Here is an 18,496-nt window from a genome sequence, read left to right as displayed (position 1 = left end):
GGAGAGAGGGAAAGGTCGGCAGTGGCTCGCGAGGGACTACTCGTATTCCGAGGACTGTTGTTTTCGGCGAACTGCTAAGAAACACTCGTCCACGCGGACCGGCCTTACGTGTATTCTCCCTTTACGCATTCTTTTATGCGATAATAACGCTTTGTGAAGATTGAAAATTTTCTATCAGTGATATTTCGATGTTTCGAACGCGATCAAAATTGTGTTTTGCATGTGTTATTCAAAATTGTGAAACGTTAATTGTGTGACATCTTCATCAATTTCTGAGGTTATGAATGGAAATATTCCGATCAACTTTTGGAATTAATGGTTTATTATTTTTTCTCAAAGTAATTATTAAAACTATAATTTAAATATGTTTATCTATGCCCTCGAAAAACTATTCATTTTTCGTATTCTTATTTCGAGAATTGAAATATTACGTCAGTGATTTTTCATAGTGTTCATTCGAGTTCTCTAACGAACTGGAATCGATACAGACTATGTATCGATATTTGTAACAGACGATCGCTCGAAGGATTGACACGTGTGTGGATTGATGGACGAGAAATCTTCCGTAATATTTGAAAGTGGACAGTGATTCGAATTTTTTTTCGTGACATCGAGACAGTTCGCGTTTTTCCTCGATCGAATATTTACTCGCCGGTGATTGCAATTTCTCGATGGGACGCGATTACAAGTCGTTAGTGTCGAAATCGAACTCGCAGCGCGCGTAAAGTGAGTGATTAGTTCGGAGTATCGCCGCGAGGGCTTCCATTGCAGGTGTCACGCCGCCGCAAGACATTGACCGTGACATTCGAGAGACATCCGCGCGGAGATACAGTGAAACATAGCGACAAAACCGAGTGAGTCAAGCATCGTCGGTGACTGAAGTAAATATTATGCTTTTTCTATCGTTCGTGTTTCGATCTACGCCGAAATTCAGTGTCGTTTCGATACTCGCCCGAGTGGCTGGATATTAATGTGCTCGCGTGTTTCGTGAATGAAGCCGATCGTAACGGTTTTTCGCGAGAGATTTTCAAGTGTAATCCCGTGACCCGCGGCCGCGGGTGAAACGCATTAAACGTGGCTCACACAGGAAGAGACAGAACCGCCGAAATTCAGGCGGAAGTAAGGAGTGCGATCAGGGTACTTCATGGCTGGTGCCCCAGGCCGCCCCAGGGGCACCGTGGTGACACGGTTTTGATGTCACCACAGTCTCAAATGCGAGGAAATCATAGAAACGGAGGACCAACGCAACAACCACCGCCAGCAACCGTTGTAGTCAGTTCAACGTCCAGTATGAGACCACCGCCACCGCCTCCGCCCCCCCGAGCTAGAGCGTCCAACGAGGGTAAGGGCCATCACGAGGAACCTACTAGTTCTATTCCTGATCTCGGTGAGTTTTAATTTATTTTTCTTCTTCGAACGATATAACGTTAGATAATTTCGGTATAATAATAAATAATACGAAGCATCTACGATTTTTAATTTTATTTCGAAATGTTATCTTCTCTGATCAACGACAAAAATTGAGATATTTAAAGTATAGGATAAATTTTCGAATGTAGAATTATTATAAATGTTATTTAAAATTTTTAAATTCTTTTCTAAATTATATATATTTCAACTTGAAATATATGAGGTTAATATATCGTATATTTCAACTCGATCTAAATACAATTCAATCAATGTTAGGTTAAGTTTTAAGTTAACCTTAGCTTAGATTAAGTTACTTATTTTGTTTTTAATAAAAGTAAGAATTAATAAGAATAACGATACGTAAAGAATAACGATTAAGTGTGGATTTTGAGTTTTTCTTCGTTATCGTTTAAATACGCAGAAATGAATAATTTCAACTGATAATCGTAATCTCGTTTTTAAATAATATCGTAGCGTCTTTTACAATAATGATCGCGAAAAATTGATAATATTTAGGGGACAGATTATCGTGATAATAATCTTTCTTATTAGACGTTCGTAATATATATTTTTTTAATCGAAAATGAAATAATTTCGTCAAATCGATAATTTACTTTTAACAATCAAGTTGATTGAACCATAAGGGAAAATTCTAGATTATCTAGATTTTAATCAATATTAAATCTTGGACTTTAAATCGCATTACATAGATTTTTATTGGATATCTTTTCAACTTTCTTATGTTAAAATTAAATTAAAAAATTTCATAGATATAGAAGAAAGATTATTATGAGAAAAATCGAAAATTATCCAATCTAAATATTTTAATTCAATTCCTTATAAATATTATCATGCAAATCGAATATCGTCACGATTAATTTTATCCATTCAATCTCTGAATAACGTTCAATGAATTTATCACACCATAGAAGTTAAAACAACCGATCTAAAGATAACAGTTAATGTATCACGTACTCGAATAAAACAACCCAATATTTAGAAACTCCGTTAGTTATCATAATCACATAGTGTACAATAACAAAGGATCATTTGCATAAACGTTTCCCAACAAGCTTACGAATAGTTAGAAAAATTTCCATTACCTTGTTCATCTTGCAATCTCCGTATCAAATATTCCATATTTCATCCAAATATATTCAATAAAAGCAAATATATGATTCATCTTTTCATCGTTATGTTTAACTATTGTTAACCGAAGAAAAACTTTGTTTCTCGATTCTTCGAAAAAAAACATGACTCATCGTTTCGTGACAAATTTCCAAGCGAACGATAATTGCCATCTTGAATGAAAAACAGGAGCAAATATAGAGACGCCTCCTCTCCGATGTTCACAGCGTTCCTCGTGTTCCGCCTGGTGTACTATGTTTAGTGTTTACGTCTGTACGTTTCATTAACGATAAGCCCCGCTAAGCGCTATCGTCTGCGCTCTTCGTGACAGCCGGACGTTTGTGTAACGCGAAGGCCGAACGCGTAGGAGAGACGGGGAGAGAAAGTTGACAGTGCCGCGTTGGAAAGCTCGATCGAGCTATTTCGTGCCTAAAAATAAGTTTTTCATCTCTTCGAAGGAGGTAAAAGCTCCCTCTCACCGTTATCCGGTTTGTATATGGTGCTTTTACTCTGAATATATCGGTCGTGGCGTGTAAGCAAACAGTGATAGTCGTGGCTTTACTTCGCAGATGCACGCGGTTCTCTGTCTACTTATTCTTCTTCGTTGCACTTTCTTTTCTTTCTTTTTTTTGGTTAAATTACGGTGAAGGAGGATATAACTCTTTGTCGAGCGTAGCAATTTTCACGTATTACGGTATTTAAGGTGTTTTTTTTTTTTTTAGAAAAAGGTTAGCTTCTAGAGATTTCGTAAGGATATGAGAGGTTAGGTTAGATAATCGATGAAGCGAGAAGTATACTATTAGTGAAATATAGCTTTCTTTGGCAGAAACGATTCGATATGATTAATAAATTTGGGATGGATTTCGATAGGATAAAGTATAGTTATATAATTTGTTGAAATGCTGCCATTTAGAGTAGTTTAATTTCCGAAGAGTAAGCATCGCATTAATAATAGTAATATTTTTAATTTACATCATTGAATTTTAATATCGTGCTTGTGAAAAGGAAGGATGTATTTTCAAAGATTTTAGATTAGATTTTTTTAATTTGAAGAAGTTGAATTATTTATATCATTATAATAGCTTTAATTTTATATAATTTGATTTATTATCCGATTCATCGCACCTATCTTAACCTAATAACTTAACCTAAATAAACGATTACAATAGGTTCTGTAACTTAAATTTATAATCCTCTTACAATTAATTTACGATTCTTTCATCGTTCAAATATTTTTTTTTTTATAAAAAGTATTAATCGATGTTCTTGGCAAGCAGAATGATTGATAACTCGTTTTTACACGTTGTATACAAACGGACTTTGTTAAACAGAGTCGAATCACTCGAGTGCACGTGCACTTCGAACGACATAAAATCTTGTTATTCTCGAAACTCAAGCCTCGAGTACCTACCATTTTACAATCCCCCTTTACCTACTGTTCGTTATTAATTCAAATAAATTGGCATCGAAAGGCAGACACACGAGATTATAGGCGGAAGGTGAACTCGAAAACGAAAGTAAATCGATGAAGTGGTTCAATAGACACGTTGTTCGAGACGAATGCGTTACGGGGGCTTCGTCCCTTGAAAGGTAATACTCGAGCTGCTTGATAATCGATAATCGATCCATCGTCGATGAACAGAGGCCTCCTTGCTGGCGAAACAATTTGCATATGCGAGTCGCTCGATTCGCGCGGCCACCATTATTGATTCGGGCAATGCGATTGGACGTGCTACAAAAATGGCAAATATTACGTTCTAGCCGTTAATTATAGTCTATTCTTGTTTCTAGTTACGTTTCATTCCCATTTTGTATTCGTAACAGTTTGCAATGATGGTAACATTAATTTGAATTTCGTTTCAAAATAATTCTGAATTCTTAATTTTAAAGGTTAGGTTAGGTTAGATATAGGTTTGAAATTATGTTTAAGAATTAAGAATTGTATTTCGTATTACTTACGTCTTAGACTTTCTTCAGGATGAAGTTTAATTATGTAAGTGTTATTTTCTTTTTTTCGAATTTTATTTAGAATCAGGAATTTTATTCGGTATTTTATTTTTTATTGAAATCTTTTCGGTAGATTATATACGAAATATTTAAAATTTTAAATGTTAAAAGATGTCTTGTTTTTTTTTTCCAAAGTATTTTTAAAGATAAAATTCATTAATTTTTATTCTGCAACGATGCTTTTTATCTTTATAACGTTTATCTAAAGAAGTTACATAAGAAAATTAATATTAATATAATTTGCATGTATAAGAAAAATAAAGTGAATTACGATAAATGTAGAATAGTAATAAAATTCAAAACTAGTACGCATAAAATCGAATAATTAAAGTTTCGTTTCATTTCGTTATTGCTAAACGAAAGCGAGTGGAACTATCTGAGCATGTTGGAAACCTGTTTAAACTTGTGCAAATATTAATCTCGCAGGCATCTCGGTCCCGTTGGAAATTTAAATAACAAACAGTTTCGGCATGGAAGATCGGCCGGTTTGTTAAGATAACGACCTCGACATGCAAGTACAATTTAAGTCACTGACGTTGTCGCGCTTAATGTCAGGGCCGAACATCTATTGATCGTGCGATCGATAAAAATCAATTGTGATTTACACATTTTAATATACATCGATTCATTTTTTTCCCTCATATTCGCCACTTGATAAAAATGATGACAAGAGAAAATTACTCGTGTATTTATTCTGAGGATCTCACAATGAAATTTTTTAATATCTTTCAAAAAAAAAAAAAAAAAGAAAAGAACAAATTTGTCCTCATTTCCCTGAATATTTATCCAAATGTAATCGAATTCAGAAAATTTAATGAAAACACAATGGAAACCCGCCGGAATTCAGAGATAATTTCGACGTTCGCGTTTACAAATTCATAGAGAAGGGGTTGGAACTCTCTGTTTGCACGGCTCGATGATACTCGAGTCGGACGACAGGTTGTCACGCTTGATTTTTCCTCTGATAAATGGTGGCCAGTCGCAGTTGTGAAAATACGGCTTTCGTTTCGATGACATTGAACGGGAGGCGCGTTATCACGGTTACGATGACGTAGCTGATAAAGGGAGTAGATCCCATGAACGATGAGGGTTTGGGATTCGAATGAATCGAGTTTGGATGGAACGTGTTTGGAAAATCGTATTTGGATCGATGTTCAATTGGTCGTGCAATCGTATAGATTCATCCCTCAGAATTGTATAATTTCTGATCTTTCGAACTCGTCGAATTTATCATGTTTATGGTTAAGTTTATTAATAACCCTTGCTATTTTTTGCTTTGTAATTAAACTTGATTGAAATTCTCACTTTTTCATGGAATATATTTAGAATATTACCCGGTTGTTTTATAAGTAAATGTTGATTCTTATTTTTTTTTTTTTTTTTTTACGGCTTATACTTGCAAGATTGTTTAATACGTCTTATAGGCTTAATTAACTTGCGCGTTTGAGTCATCAGAATTACGATTCATTTAATATATTTGGTGTTTACCGTGGCGTTATCAATTAGAAAGATAAAGAATGTACGAAAATTGCCTTGTCCTTGCCATTGACTCTCGTTTTTGAAACTTTGATTAATCTTGACTTAAATTGAAAAGAAATCAAATCGATATCGTAAAAATTGAATTTTTCTGGTGTACGTCAATTTCTCGGAATATTATCGGATTTGGGATCATTTAGAAATATAATTCTTGAATCCTTTTTTATTTATTTTTTTTTTTAATTTATAATAAAGCAAAGACTTCAGTAGGATTTTTTGAGTAAAAAAATTATAGACATAAATATCTAAATTACAAAATATGTGAAAAATATTTTTTATCTCGTCATCAGATACTCGCCCTTGCGCTATCTTTGTTCATGGGAATAGAGAATAGGTTTCCACGATCTATGCTAATTTCTTGACCGAGGAAAAGAGACAATCTTCGTGCTTGTTCTAAATATACTGTATATTCGAAGAGATGACGCGAGTGCCACGACCTTGGCCATGAGAAATTCCGGAAAGCGCCCCGAAAACCCACTGATACGTTTCGCCCGCATTCTGTATTAATAGTGAACGTTTCGTCTCATTCAAAATACGTTTCTTCTTTCGATGTCTCAACCTATTCAACGATTTTTTCTTCGTTCGACCAATTTTCCCCCCTATAATTAGAAGAATGAAATTTTTGGTTTATTTTTAGCAGACAGGGAGATAGAATGTCGAGGATAATGGATATGAGAGTATCATCGAGAAAAACGTTTTGGATTTGATTGAATTAAATGCGCTGGAAATTGAGGTCATGAGAAAAACAACCCTTGTACAACTTCAATTGTAGAACTAAAACTTTACAATTTGATCAAATTACAACGATTACATATTTTTTCCAAAATTTTTGCTATTCATACTTGGAAAAATTCAAATTCGTTCATTCTTCAATTGTTCAAACAAATAATTAAAATAAATATAAATAGGTCCACCAATTCGAATTTAAAAATTTTCTTCGATAATTAAAATATCCCTTCCTAATTTAATTTCTTCTTTCGATCCCACGTATCAAACCTCCTCTTTACCAAATCAATACACGCGTCAATTTTACCTTCATCAAAATCAACCATTTCTCGATTCACTCTTGAAACCATTCGCCCACTCGACGAAACAACAAACATGCGCATTACCCTTTAAATCATCCACCCACGCTTTATGCAGTGCCCAAATTACACGAGGACACGAAATCATCCATGACTATTCGGTTTGTTTTCATATACCGCGAAAACAACGCTGTAATGATCGTCGCTTTATTCGCGAAAGAAGAAGGCCAGGTAGATAGAAAAGGGAGGGGAGGGCGGAGGGGCGGTGGAGGTGGCGTTGGTGATCTCGAGGGGGGAGGGGGGCCAAATCGACGTTTTTCTTTTCTTCTTTTTCTTTTTTTAAAATAGTTGTCGGCGTTATCGTGGGCTCCGTATTATCGGCTGACTGGAGGCCAAGGCCCGGCGTGACGCGTGTATCCAAAGAAGAGGGAGATGAAGACAGAGTAGTCGCCAGAGGACGATTCTTCGCTCCGTTGGCTTTGCCCTCTTCGAACATCTTCCTCCTCTTGGACGAGAGAGAGTGTTGGATCGCAAAAACCGACCTCTTCTTGCCTCTTCTGAGGAGAAGAATTTCGCGATACATCTGTGTCGCGCTCGAACGGACCACTGTTTTCCATCCTTCCTTCTGGATAAACGACCCTACTTCATTATAACTCGCGACTTCTATCCTGCGTACAGGAGCAGGGATCGTGTAATTAAACGGAAACGAAGGAATGAAATTTGTTCGCTTGATAAAAAATTAATTTTCCGGAAAATTGAAATTTCTCTGATTTTCTAAAAAAAAAAAAAAAAGGGATTTCAAAAAATGGTACAACGATATCGATAATTTATTTGTACGTGTTATTAGGGAATTAATCGATTTCATTTGTATTTTTTGAAAAATTATTTACTCGAAGATGAAAGCTTAGCTTGAAAAAAAATTTCATTCTCTCTTTTCGTCCCACGTTTATTAATATCGTGCACAAAAGCAAGGATCAATCTAAAATTCGTAGGATTTTAAGTTAAGGGGATTATCTTGATATCCTTATATCGAATATCATTAATTAGAAATGATGGATTCCATTGTGGATCGAGATCCACAGGTTGAAAACCGCTGGAACGAACGATAAACGGGCTCCTGTATCGTCGTCGATGATTCCATGATATAACTTGGCGATAAACAGTCTCGGATTAAATGCTCTTAATGGAATCATTACTGAGAGGATTAATTATTTTTAATCTCGATGATGGATAGGACGAGGAGGTTTTTCGGTTCTTGTTGACTCGATGTGAAAAGAAAGGTTAATCTTTTTCTTTTGATGCATACAATTTTCTGATTGGTGTTTTTAACGAGGTATATCTTAAAATTAAATTTAACCCCATATCCATCGAGTTTTACAAAAAGATATCTTTATTTTATTTCTGTTTCTTGACACTCTTCTTGAAACTCTATCGATTATTCTTCCTGCTTCCCGATATCTTCGTTTAGGAAAGATGGAAAAATCTAAAAATTCGGGTCTAAAAATTCTTTCCACGTCGATTTAAAAATAGTTTAAAGCGCCTCGTAGAGTTCAATGTCAGTCTGAATAGGCTTGTATGCAGAGGGTGTGAACCGCTGCGCTCCGCAACGTGTACCATGGGCGCAGACACCCTTCAGTCCTCGTCTCAAGGTGCGTGTGTGTGCGTGCATTTCCGACTACATGCATGCAGCACGTGCGCGTCAAGTGCGTGCAGCACTATCGTGCTCGTATGCACCGTGCACGCCAGTGGTTTCCAAACTTTCCGTTTCGAAATTCAACCCTTCCGCTCTCTGTAACGCTGTAAAATTAATTTCCCTAATTGCTGCGCTAATTACACAACTTTTTCTAATTTTGAAATATTATGTCGTGTGCATATCCAATAATAAATAAAATATGGAAGTAGATTCTCTATTTTTGTGGAATATTAAATATCGAATAATGTTGAAAATAATAAATAATTTGGAATGGATATAAATTAAATTGAATGGAATAGATATTTTTTCGAATTCTTATATGTTCGATATTCGTCGAAAAAAAAATCAGGAATGGAAATTCTCTCTCGTAAATTTCGGTCGTATCTTTCCAGGAAGAAAACTTTCCATTCCCTAAAAAGTTGGAAGCCCACAAGAAGGGCCAAATGGCTAAGAATCGACCGATAAGCAGAGCAAATATTTCTAGCTTGATACGTTTATCTCTGGTAGAACCTGTTCATTCTCAAAAAAAANAAAAAAAGAAAATTCCAAATTAGTCAATCCACTTTCGTTCCGCCTTCTTCCGCGGAGATTAGATTTTCTACAACTTTTTATTTGCTTCACAAAAAATAAATTTCAATACGTTTAATAATATCCTTCTTCGAAATAACATTCCTCCTGAATAAAATTAATAAAAAAAAAAAAAAAAAAAAACTCATTCACACTTTTAAACGAGATGAAAAAATATTAACAAAATTTTTCTCTCCTTTGACCGAGCAAACAAATCGTAATAACAAATTTCATTGTCTCGAAGAGGGTGAACTAATTAATGCATCGTGTAACATGGATCTGGACAGAGCCAGAGAGAAGCGTGCCAACCGTCCAGACACAACCCCACCCTTTCCCTCCCTTTAACCCCCGCCAGGGCATTTTTTTTTTTTCCACCGGTCGAATAGCTGTCCCACACACGGTAATTTACAGAATGATCCGCGCTAGGGGAAAAAAAAAAAAAGAAAGAAAAAAAAGGATATGGCGAAATCGCATCGGATAGGCGATAATATGGGAGCACGTCGATGCTGAACGCTTTCAGGTTCAAGGGTAGAATGCATCGGGCTAATTACTTGTTGCGTGGCGTGTATCTCACCGATCTTTTTTCGACCAGACTAGCTAGTTTCTCGAATCATTATTCGTCTCTTATAATTTATACTTTGTTTCCTTCCATCCGTCAGGATGTAGTTGCATTTAGGTGCATTTTTTTTATTGTAGCCAGTGATAGATATTTCATATGTAAAATTATCGATATGTAAAATTTATCGAGCCGTGTCGTTCGTAGCAAAATCAATCGAATCAATTTCACCAACTTTTCCTCACATTTTCAATATGATCACGAAAAAATATAATTTCATCATAACGCAACTCCTTTTTTTCTTATTTGCAATTTACAAAAATAGAAATGCTAGCCAAACATTACGAAACGGAAGCGCGTCTCTGTTCACGTTCGAAATTCTTCCACGGAACTCGTTCAAAAATTCTCGCGGCCGAGGCCGGTTGTCAGCGAATCGGCATTTCTCGAAGTAATTAGTGACTTTTAAAAATGTCCCTCTTTCATTTCCCTCGGCCATTGTCTGACCGGTTCTGCTCCGTTTCAAGCGACACGCCGAGACACCCTTCACACACGCACTCGCGCGACTTCACGTACGAGCGTTTGGCCCCCCTTTTCATCCTCCACCATTATTGTCTGCCCTTTTACCCCCGTCCTCCGCCTCCCCTACTCGTCGCCCTCGGCATCTCTTCTTCTCCCGTGTCGACGCGTGTCTGTCTGGCCTCTTCTCCTCTCTCTCTCTCTCTCTCTCTCTCTCTCTCTCTCTCTCTTCTTTTTCTCTCCCCCCCTCTCTTTTTCTTTTTTCTTTTTTTTTTACCATGGAAAGGGAAGTCCTCCCCGCACTCGGTGGTGGAAAACGCATTCGTCGAAATGAAAGATTTTTTTCTCCTCCCTTTTCCTTTGCCTTCAGTCTGCCTGATTCTTTGAGTCTTAACTCGATCTTAATTGCTGCTCGGTGAATGGGATTACGGGGGATTTGGAAATCGGAGAGAAAGAGAGAGAGAGAGAGAGAGGGAAAGACTTTTCTTCGACCAGAGGATCGTGGCTACTGCGAATCGGTGAATCGGTGAGAGGAGTTAAATGTTTGGACATTTTATAGGGTGTTTTGTGTAATTTGTGCGAAACGAGGAAATAATCAAGAGATAAGATAAAATTGTTCTCTTTGTTTCTGGATTGCGAAATAATTGGCGTTGTAACGAACGTTGGTTTCAATCGATGAAACATCCTTTTATTTATTTTTAATATTCCTTCTTTCGAATTATCTTCCCACTGTTTTTTTTTTTTTTTACGTTCGAGTGTACAAACAGAATACTTTTGAACAGGAAAATTATTAAAATTATTAATATATAAAATAATTTAAAAAAAAAGGAAACAATTTTATCTTCGTTTGACTCCCTCGCTGGCGAATTCTTCGAAAACGTTGAAAGAATTTTTGTTAAAAAAAAAAAAAGAAAAGGAATTGAAGGCACGGTTTTCCTTGAAAAAAAAAATCATAATATCAATAGGATATCGAAATTAGCGCAAGAACTCTCGGTCCTGTCTGGCACCGGATATCTCAAGTGCGTAAATCCATCGTGTAATTATTGTTTCTTGAAACGAGCCGACCACTTCGTCGTCGGGACGTCTGAATGCGTCAATCGTGACGGCATTGTTCGTTCAATGAGAGCGACAGAATGGTGGCGAGAGCAATGCTCCTCGAGAGAGTGCATCGGCGAAGTGCACCGCCTTGACCCTGCTGCCTCTGCTGCACCGCTCTTGATTCCATGCCCCAATTTAAACCCGGCCGAGACTCGATTTCTCGGAGCACGCACACACACACACACACACACACTCCTCTCCTCCCTCTTATCCTTTCGTTTCTCCAGTGTGCTTCTTCTCGAAAAGAAGAAAAAAGAGAAAAAAACAAAGCAAAGATTTTTGTTTGTGTTTTTGTTTGAATGTGGATTGGGGTGGGGGTTTTGAAGTAATATCAATTACACCGTGTATAGGAAGCGAAAAGCTTAGAAATTGAAAGTAGGCTTGCAATCTTTGCAAGACGGTTTACTTCAATTTTCTTCTTCGAAACAAAAGTTTTGATTTTTTTTTGAGAATTTTTTAAGATAAAGTAGTTCGTAAGTTGATTAATTTTATAGAATTATTCGACATTTGAAAAAAAAGGATAAAATTAAAATATACAAAGTATCTACAAATAAAAAAAAAAAAAAAAAAATTCGTTGGTTCAATATCTGGAGAAATTTTAACAAGATAATCTTAACTGATCTCGAGTTCAAAACTGTCTTCTTTAAAGTTGAAGATTTATGCTCAGACGTACATATATATTTCATAGAATGTAACTTGTGAATTTTATTTCTCTTTTTTTATGATTTTTTTTTTTTTTTTTTTTTAAATGGAACCATTTCTTTGAAGTTTTATCGAGGAAAGTTCAAGGCAAGGTACGATGTTTTTTTACAAGTCATCTTCTTTTTTAAAAAAGCGTCAAGTTTTTTAATGGTTGATTCACGGACATTTACCACTCAAACTGCCACGAATCAAAGAAAAAGTTTTTAAATTTTATTCTTTTTTTCCTTTCAATATTTCTGTATCGTACACGAATAGAAAAAAAAAAAGATAGGATATTTATACATCAATTGTACATTATCGTTAGAAATTAAATTATTTTCATTCAAGAGTTACGCAATGTTGTAACATTAATTGCAAAAAATGTAATCAAGAAATTTTTCATTAGATTGCCTTTTAAAAATAAATTTTGCAATCGCATTATCGTTTTTAATTTATCGACCGTTTATCTTTAATGTTTTACGCAATAGCGCTCAAATAACGAACAACAAATACTTAATTATAGATTTGCAATAAATATAAATATCGAGTGATAATAAAAAAAATTTATGTGCGAAAAGGAATATCATCGCATAAACTCGCGGTCACTCGCAATCCTGCATTCGTTTCATACTTGCAAATAATATTTTATCCGTTTTTATCCACCTCGAGTTTTGTCCGATTAAACGCAAGAGAAAATCAATGCACGAAATTACGAAGTCAGAAAAATATTTAGGACAGACGTATGAAGTATGATAATCGACGGTCGAGTCAGAAGAATTCGAGGCGTATCGAACCTCTTATCAGTCAAGGTTAAGCGATATGAAGCGTTATTTCTTTTTTTTTTATATATATATATATATATATAGTTCCAGTTTCATCGATCGATTCGTCTGAGTGGTTCAATTCTTCTCCTCCTTCTTTCTTTTATCTTATATATTCTCGACGGAATTCCGCGAAGAATCTTCGTCAAAGCGTTAAAGCAGCATTTAAAAATACCTTATTTCGATTCCCAGTGTCGAGGCGTTATAGAAATAGACACGCTCGTTTTCATTTGTCCTCAAGTGAAGGATAGAGACGGTCGTAAATTCGGGCCAATCTCGATTTCTTCGAAATAAATCGTAATACGTACTACATGTTTTTCTTTCTCCTGATTTATCTTCAAGAAACGCGATATTAACCGATTCTTCTGAAATCATATGACATACACGTGTAATTCACACGCATCATGTAATATTTATTTATATATTCGTTCGTTTCGGAAAAAAAAAAAAAAAAGTGCATTATTTAGACGATACGTGTAAAATGGTATAATTTAACTTTTAAATTAAATCGCCATTAATGGAAAATTTAAAAATATCTTTTTCCTCGTGGAAAAATCGTACTTTACAATTTACACGTGCGAGCTTCAATGATATCTAATCATTTCGGCTAACTTGTGTATAATTAAAAAAAAACTGCTCACTTAATATCTTATTATCATACAAAAATTACCACCTTACGTTTCATCGAAATTCACACGTTATCAAGTATCGTGGACACTTATTATTAAACAATAATTATAAAAAAATTGAGATTAAAAAATTATTATCTCTTAAATTTAAATTTTCCACCGATCCAATATCCCCTCGCGTATGCCATTCAAGATACATCAAGATTATCGCTCATATTTGTTCGATTCCCGATTTTTGCCGAGGAAAAAAAGAAAGAAAGAAAGAAAGAAAAAAAAAGAGAGGTGGACAAGTTTCCTCGAACTCGTAACGACCTAAAGAAGGCGGTTGTCCCGGGTGCAAGCGCAGAAACGGAGCGCGGAAAACGCGTCGCGTCGCGTCGGGTCGGCGTACCACGAATCCGCCTGCTCCACCCGCTCGAGCGGAGCGGTGCGACGGTGGTGGAAAGGGTGACCAGTGGAAGGGTTCAGTGTCTCGCAATGACCCCTGTTCGCTCGACGGTGCAAGGCAAGGGGGAATGACCTAGTCCCCTTGCGCCGTTGATACGCTCCTGTCGCGCCGCAACCCGCTTCACCTTCGCGTCACGTCGACATTGCGGTTCGCCTTCCCCAGAGGGAGGCACGGCCAACACTTTTCTCGGAACTTGCACGCCAACCCCCTGCACGCTTCCATACGCGTCGCGTCGGCCTTGTCTCCTCGATCGATCGCCCCTTTTTCTCTTATTGATGGACGAATCAATGGGTATTCGGATTCGATATGTCGCACTTTCTCTTTTTTTTTTTTTTTCTCGAATGTATCAACCACTTTATTTACTTTACTACTAAGTAAATTTGATTTTATGGAATTTTCATGCGATGATCAATTTTTTCCTTTCGAATTAGCAAGATTAAATTTCAATTAATTTCAATTGCAATTTCTCTACGAAACTTTCTTTACGTTCTGTCTACCCTTTTCGAAAATTATCCGTCCAATCTTTACCTTCCTCTATTTCAATCGAGCTAACCGCGTAGGCCGCTAAGTATTAATCCTTACAATTCTTTCAATGCCAAGCAATCATTCTATCCCCTCGAGGGGGGGTAGAAAACCTCGATACACCTCTCGCCCCTCCTATCGTCACGCGATCGACACTGCAAAATTGGCACTAAATGGCAGGTGCGATCGATTCGGTACACATTCATCGCATCGATAATAATAATAATCTACTATCAGAATCGCAAGATGGGGGAGCGTTTGTCGAACTTTGTCGCGCGGCATTCGATCATTGACCTCCCTCTCCCTCCCTCCCTCCTCGCGAAGTTTAAGGTCCCGTCGAGTGGATGATGCCGGGGTTCATCAGCATCGTCGCTCGATTGGAGGGGACGATGAAGAGAAAGAGAGAGAAAGAGAGTAGCCATCTCGAGGAATCGGAAGGAAGATGGTGGAGGGAGAAGGATTATATTTTACGATAGCCCTCTCTTCCGCCTCGCCCTCTTTCCAACCCTCCCCTCCTAGCCACCTCTGACGGTGGTTTATACCTCGGTGAGAGGCCGATACGCTACGTCGAGACACCCTCCAACCCCTTGAGCCGCGGACCCTCGAACGCAAAGTCTTTTCCACCCCTTCTTCGCCGTGGCGGCGGCGGCGGCGGGAAAACGGCGACCAGAGGTGGTGGAGGGTGGGTTGGGGAGGACGATGCCATTGCACTGCACTGGGTGAGGGTCATTACTCCGAGCAAGGCGAGCCGGTGACCTCGGCGCCAACGCCCGGAATCGATCCGTACGCCCCCCCCCCCCCGCCGGTCTGCCGTGTCTGACACGGGGGTGCAATGCACCGTGCGATTCTCCACTTTTATTATTAGGTGCGCGCGTGCACCGGCAGAGGGCACGAGGCGCTGTTACCCTTCCTGGTTTGCTGCTGCGATTTTCATCGATTTGTCTCGATGAGATTTTCTCGATCCATATCTGTGAATTGGTCGTAGGTATTGTCGAATATCTTGGGGAGAAAAATTTTGTTAAAAATTTGTTGTTAAAGTGAATTAATGCATTAAAATAAACAAAAATATTGGGTTATATGGAGTTCAAACGGAGAAGGTTTTGAACGATCTTTCTTTAATAATAATAATAATAATAATAATAAATGAGGATTATACTATACATCGAGATTGGTAGTTCGAATAGATTGTCTCTAATTATCGGTTTAGGTGATAGCTTGTTTCGAGAATTGGAACGGGTGAGGGAAAAATTGGACGAAATTGTTTAAGGAGGGTGAAGGAAGAGCGTTAATAAAGGAGGATGGTGCCGGGTGGAGCGAACGAGATCTGGGTCGTTTAAGTATAATCGGCGAGGGTCGATCCGACGCGATTACGGGGTGATTGGGTGACTAGGTGAACTTGGTTTGGGCAAATTTTGCTTTTCTTTAGGTATTGTTGGCAGATAGTATGAATATTGAATTTTATATAATAGGTAGATTAATTTGTAATTAATTTATGGCCGAATGTAAATTTTAATCGGTTAACATTCGACCATTTTTCGACTTGTGCAGCAGTTTAGTGAAATTAATTGTTTGAAAGTAAGTAGGAATACTATGTCTCATTGTTTCGACTAATATTTCTAACAATTCTCGCCCTCAAGTTACCGGAATAGTTGTGTTATTAGAGCTATCTCTCATGAACGTGAACCGCAGGTGCTTCAGAATGTTACACAATTAGAGCGACAATTAAATATTAATACGATAGCGATTCGATAGTATCGAAAAGTTTGTTATTTCTTCTTCACAATTCGATCACATTGTTAAAATTTCTTACTCGATGATTTTCGAAAATTTATTTTAAAGAAAATCATCGTTCATTTAAGTTCTTTATGATAAAAGGGCGGGTCCAATTATCTAATAAAGTAATTCGAGATGACGAATTAACTTGTGCGCGAGTTCGCCACCTGTTTACCCTGTTCCACGAGCAACTCGAGCGAGAGAGGTTAATCAGGACGAGGTGATAATTTAACCGAGGCTCATTAAGCAACGATACGCGCGCGAACATCGTGGGTGTTTGATACTCTCCTCGAGATAAATGCCAATGACTAAGGTTGCATGAATAGCGTAGCGAGTTCGTGAATGAGGAACGGACTGCCTTTAATTTGCAATGAGTCATTCAGTTCGATTCTAATAGAGTTGTACGCCATTAGCATGGAGATTATCGCTCTTTGTTCCTCGACGCTTCGATAATTTTTCTTTCTTTCTTTCTTTCCTTCTTTCTTTCTTTCTTTCTTTCTTTCTTTCTTTCTTTCCTTCTTTCTCTCTTTCTTTCTTTCTTTCTTTCTTTCTTTCTTTCTTTCTTTCTTTTGATTGAGAATCGAGAGAGACAATATAATGGAATGAGAATTTTTCTCCATTTAAATTCTATTTTTTTTTCTATGTGATAGATAGATTTTTGTTTCTAGAGCAATTTGTTTATAATCGTATTTTTTATAATATTTTTCGATCGATACGTTGGTAGAGAATTTTCAAATTTTTGCCGGCCGATTATTCGTGGTGGCGACTTTTAGGGCTGGAACATAGATGGCTCTTTCGTGACGGACGGGCCCCGGGACCGGGCCCAGGGCTGAATCCCTGAAGCCCTTTGTCGCCGCTAGGTGTCGACAGAAGTAGTTTAGAAAAGGAAAATTTTACCTTCTAGAACTCGTTTATCTTGTAAGTTTCAACGCCAGCGATAAAATTTTTAATTTGTTTCCAATTATCCGAATTTTATCAACGAACAGAATCGTGCATAATAAATTTAACGAGTCTTAATACTTTCTGATACTTTTATCAGGAACCACGTGTCGAATTGTTATAATGGTTGTACATAAATTTGTACAAAAGTGTCGTATTACAAGGTTTTTCGTTTTCTCTTGTAATTGATATTTCCATCAATCTTCACGAATCTTCTGATCTGAATTTTTATTCTCGATTCTATTCGTTGCTATCGATTGAATTTAATTTATCTTTTGGCAGAGAAGGAAAGATAATGATATTGTTTGTAGAAATTTTTTGGAAATACTTATTATACGAAGCTAATCTTTTTTGAAGGGTTAAAATGATTTTTGAAAATATCGTGGGAGTTAACCGTGGAAGGGTTGTTTGCATTAACCTTTGCAGATGCATTTGGGAAAATGGACAGGCGGATATCTTTCCCTTTTCCATGATCTTTCGAAAAGGTATCACCTGTGTCCGGTTTTGCATTAGGAACATATGCTTTTTTCGTCGGCCAATAGGAAATCGAGCAGTAAATCGAATTTCCGCTTAAAATCAAACTCGCATTATCATGCAAATAATAACAAATTTAATTTCCCAAGTGCAAATTTTATCAAGTGCAAGTCACTGATAACAATAGTTTCCACGATTATTACATAGATATTGCACACTGAATTATTAACCATTAGCTTTTAATTCGAATTAAACTTTTTATTCGATTTAACCGTTAATTATTGATTTTAAATTATTTATATACGTACATCGATTATTAACGTTAATTTCGAATGTAATCATACGTTAATTCGTATATTTAATTTATTTTGCTTCCTCAAAGTAATTATTTAATTCAAACAATCGTGTACGATACGATTTCCATTTCGATGCAAATATCCTTTAAAATTTCTTAAGTAGAAGCGATAGAACCAAAGATTCGAGCCAAATTCAAGTTCAAATTATTACGTATACAATATTAAACAATTATTCCAGCGAATTATCTCAACACGATTCTATGAACAAATAATATTTATTTTGATCCAATCCACGTATTCTAATTCAAAATCGCAAATACACTCAAAAGAGAGACTTGAATTTGCAAATATACGATTCGAAACGATCCAACAAGAAA

The 18,496-nt window shown here is 36.8% G+C and overlaps 1 protein-coding gene across 1 annotated transcript in view; it reads left to right on the top strand.

The window, feature by feature from the left end:
- The first annotated feature begins 1,179 nt into the window (after nt 1-1,179).
- The window catches only part of LOC122716584 (nuclear hormone receptor E75), a 162,160-nt gene continuing 144,843 nt past the window's right edge, over nt 1,180-18,496 (top strand). Inside the window, exon 1 of the mRNA XM_043939817.1 lies at nt 1,180-1,387. Coding sequence (XP_043795752.1) covers nt 1,195-1,387 — 193 coding nt within the window. The 5' untranslated portion in view covers nt 1,180-1,194. The remainder of the gene's footprint in view (nt 1,388-18,496) is intronic.

Source organism: Apis laboriosa, unplaced genomic scaffold, assembly GCF_014066325.1.
Source record: "Apis laboriosa isolate Shangri-la unplaced genomic scaffold, ASM1406632v1 scaffold113_cov153, whole genome shotgun sequence".
Lineage (NCBI taxonomy): Eukaryota > Metazoa > Arthropoda > Insecta > Hymenoptera > Apidae > Apis > Apis laboriosa.
The sequence above is the reverse complement of the archived record's forward strand: the minus strand, read 5'-3'. Positions and strand labels throughout refer to the sequence as shown.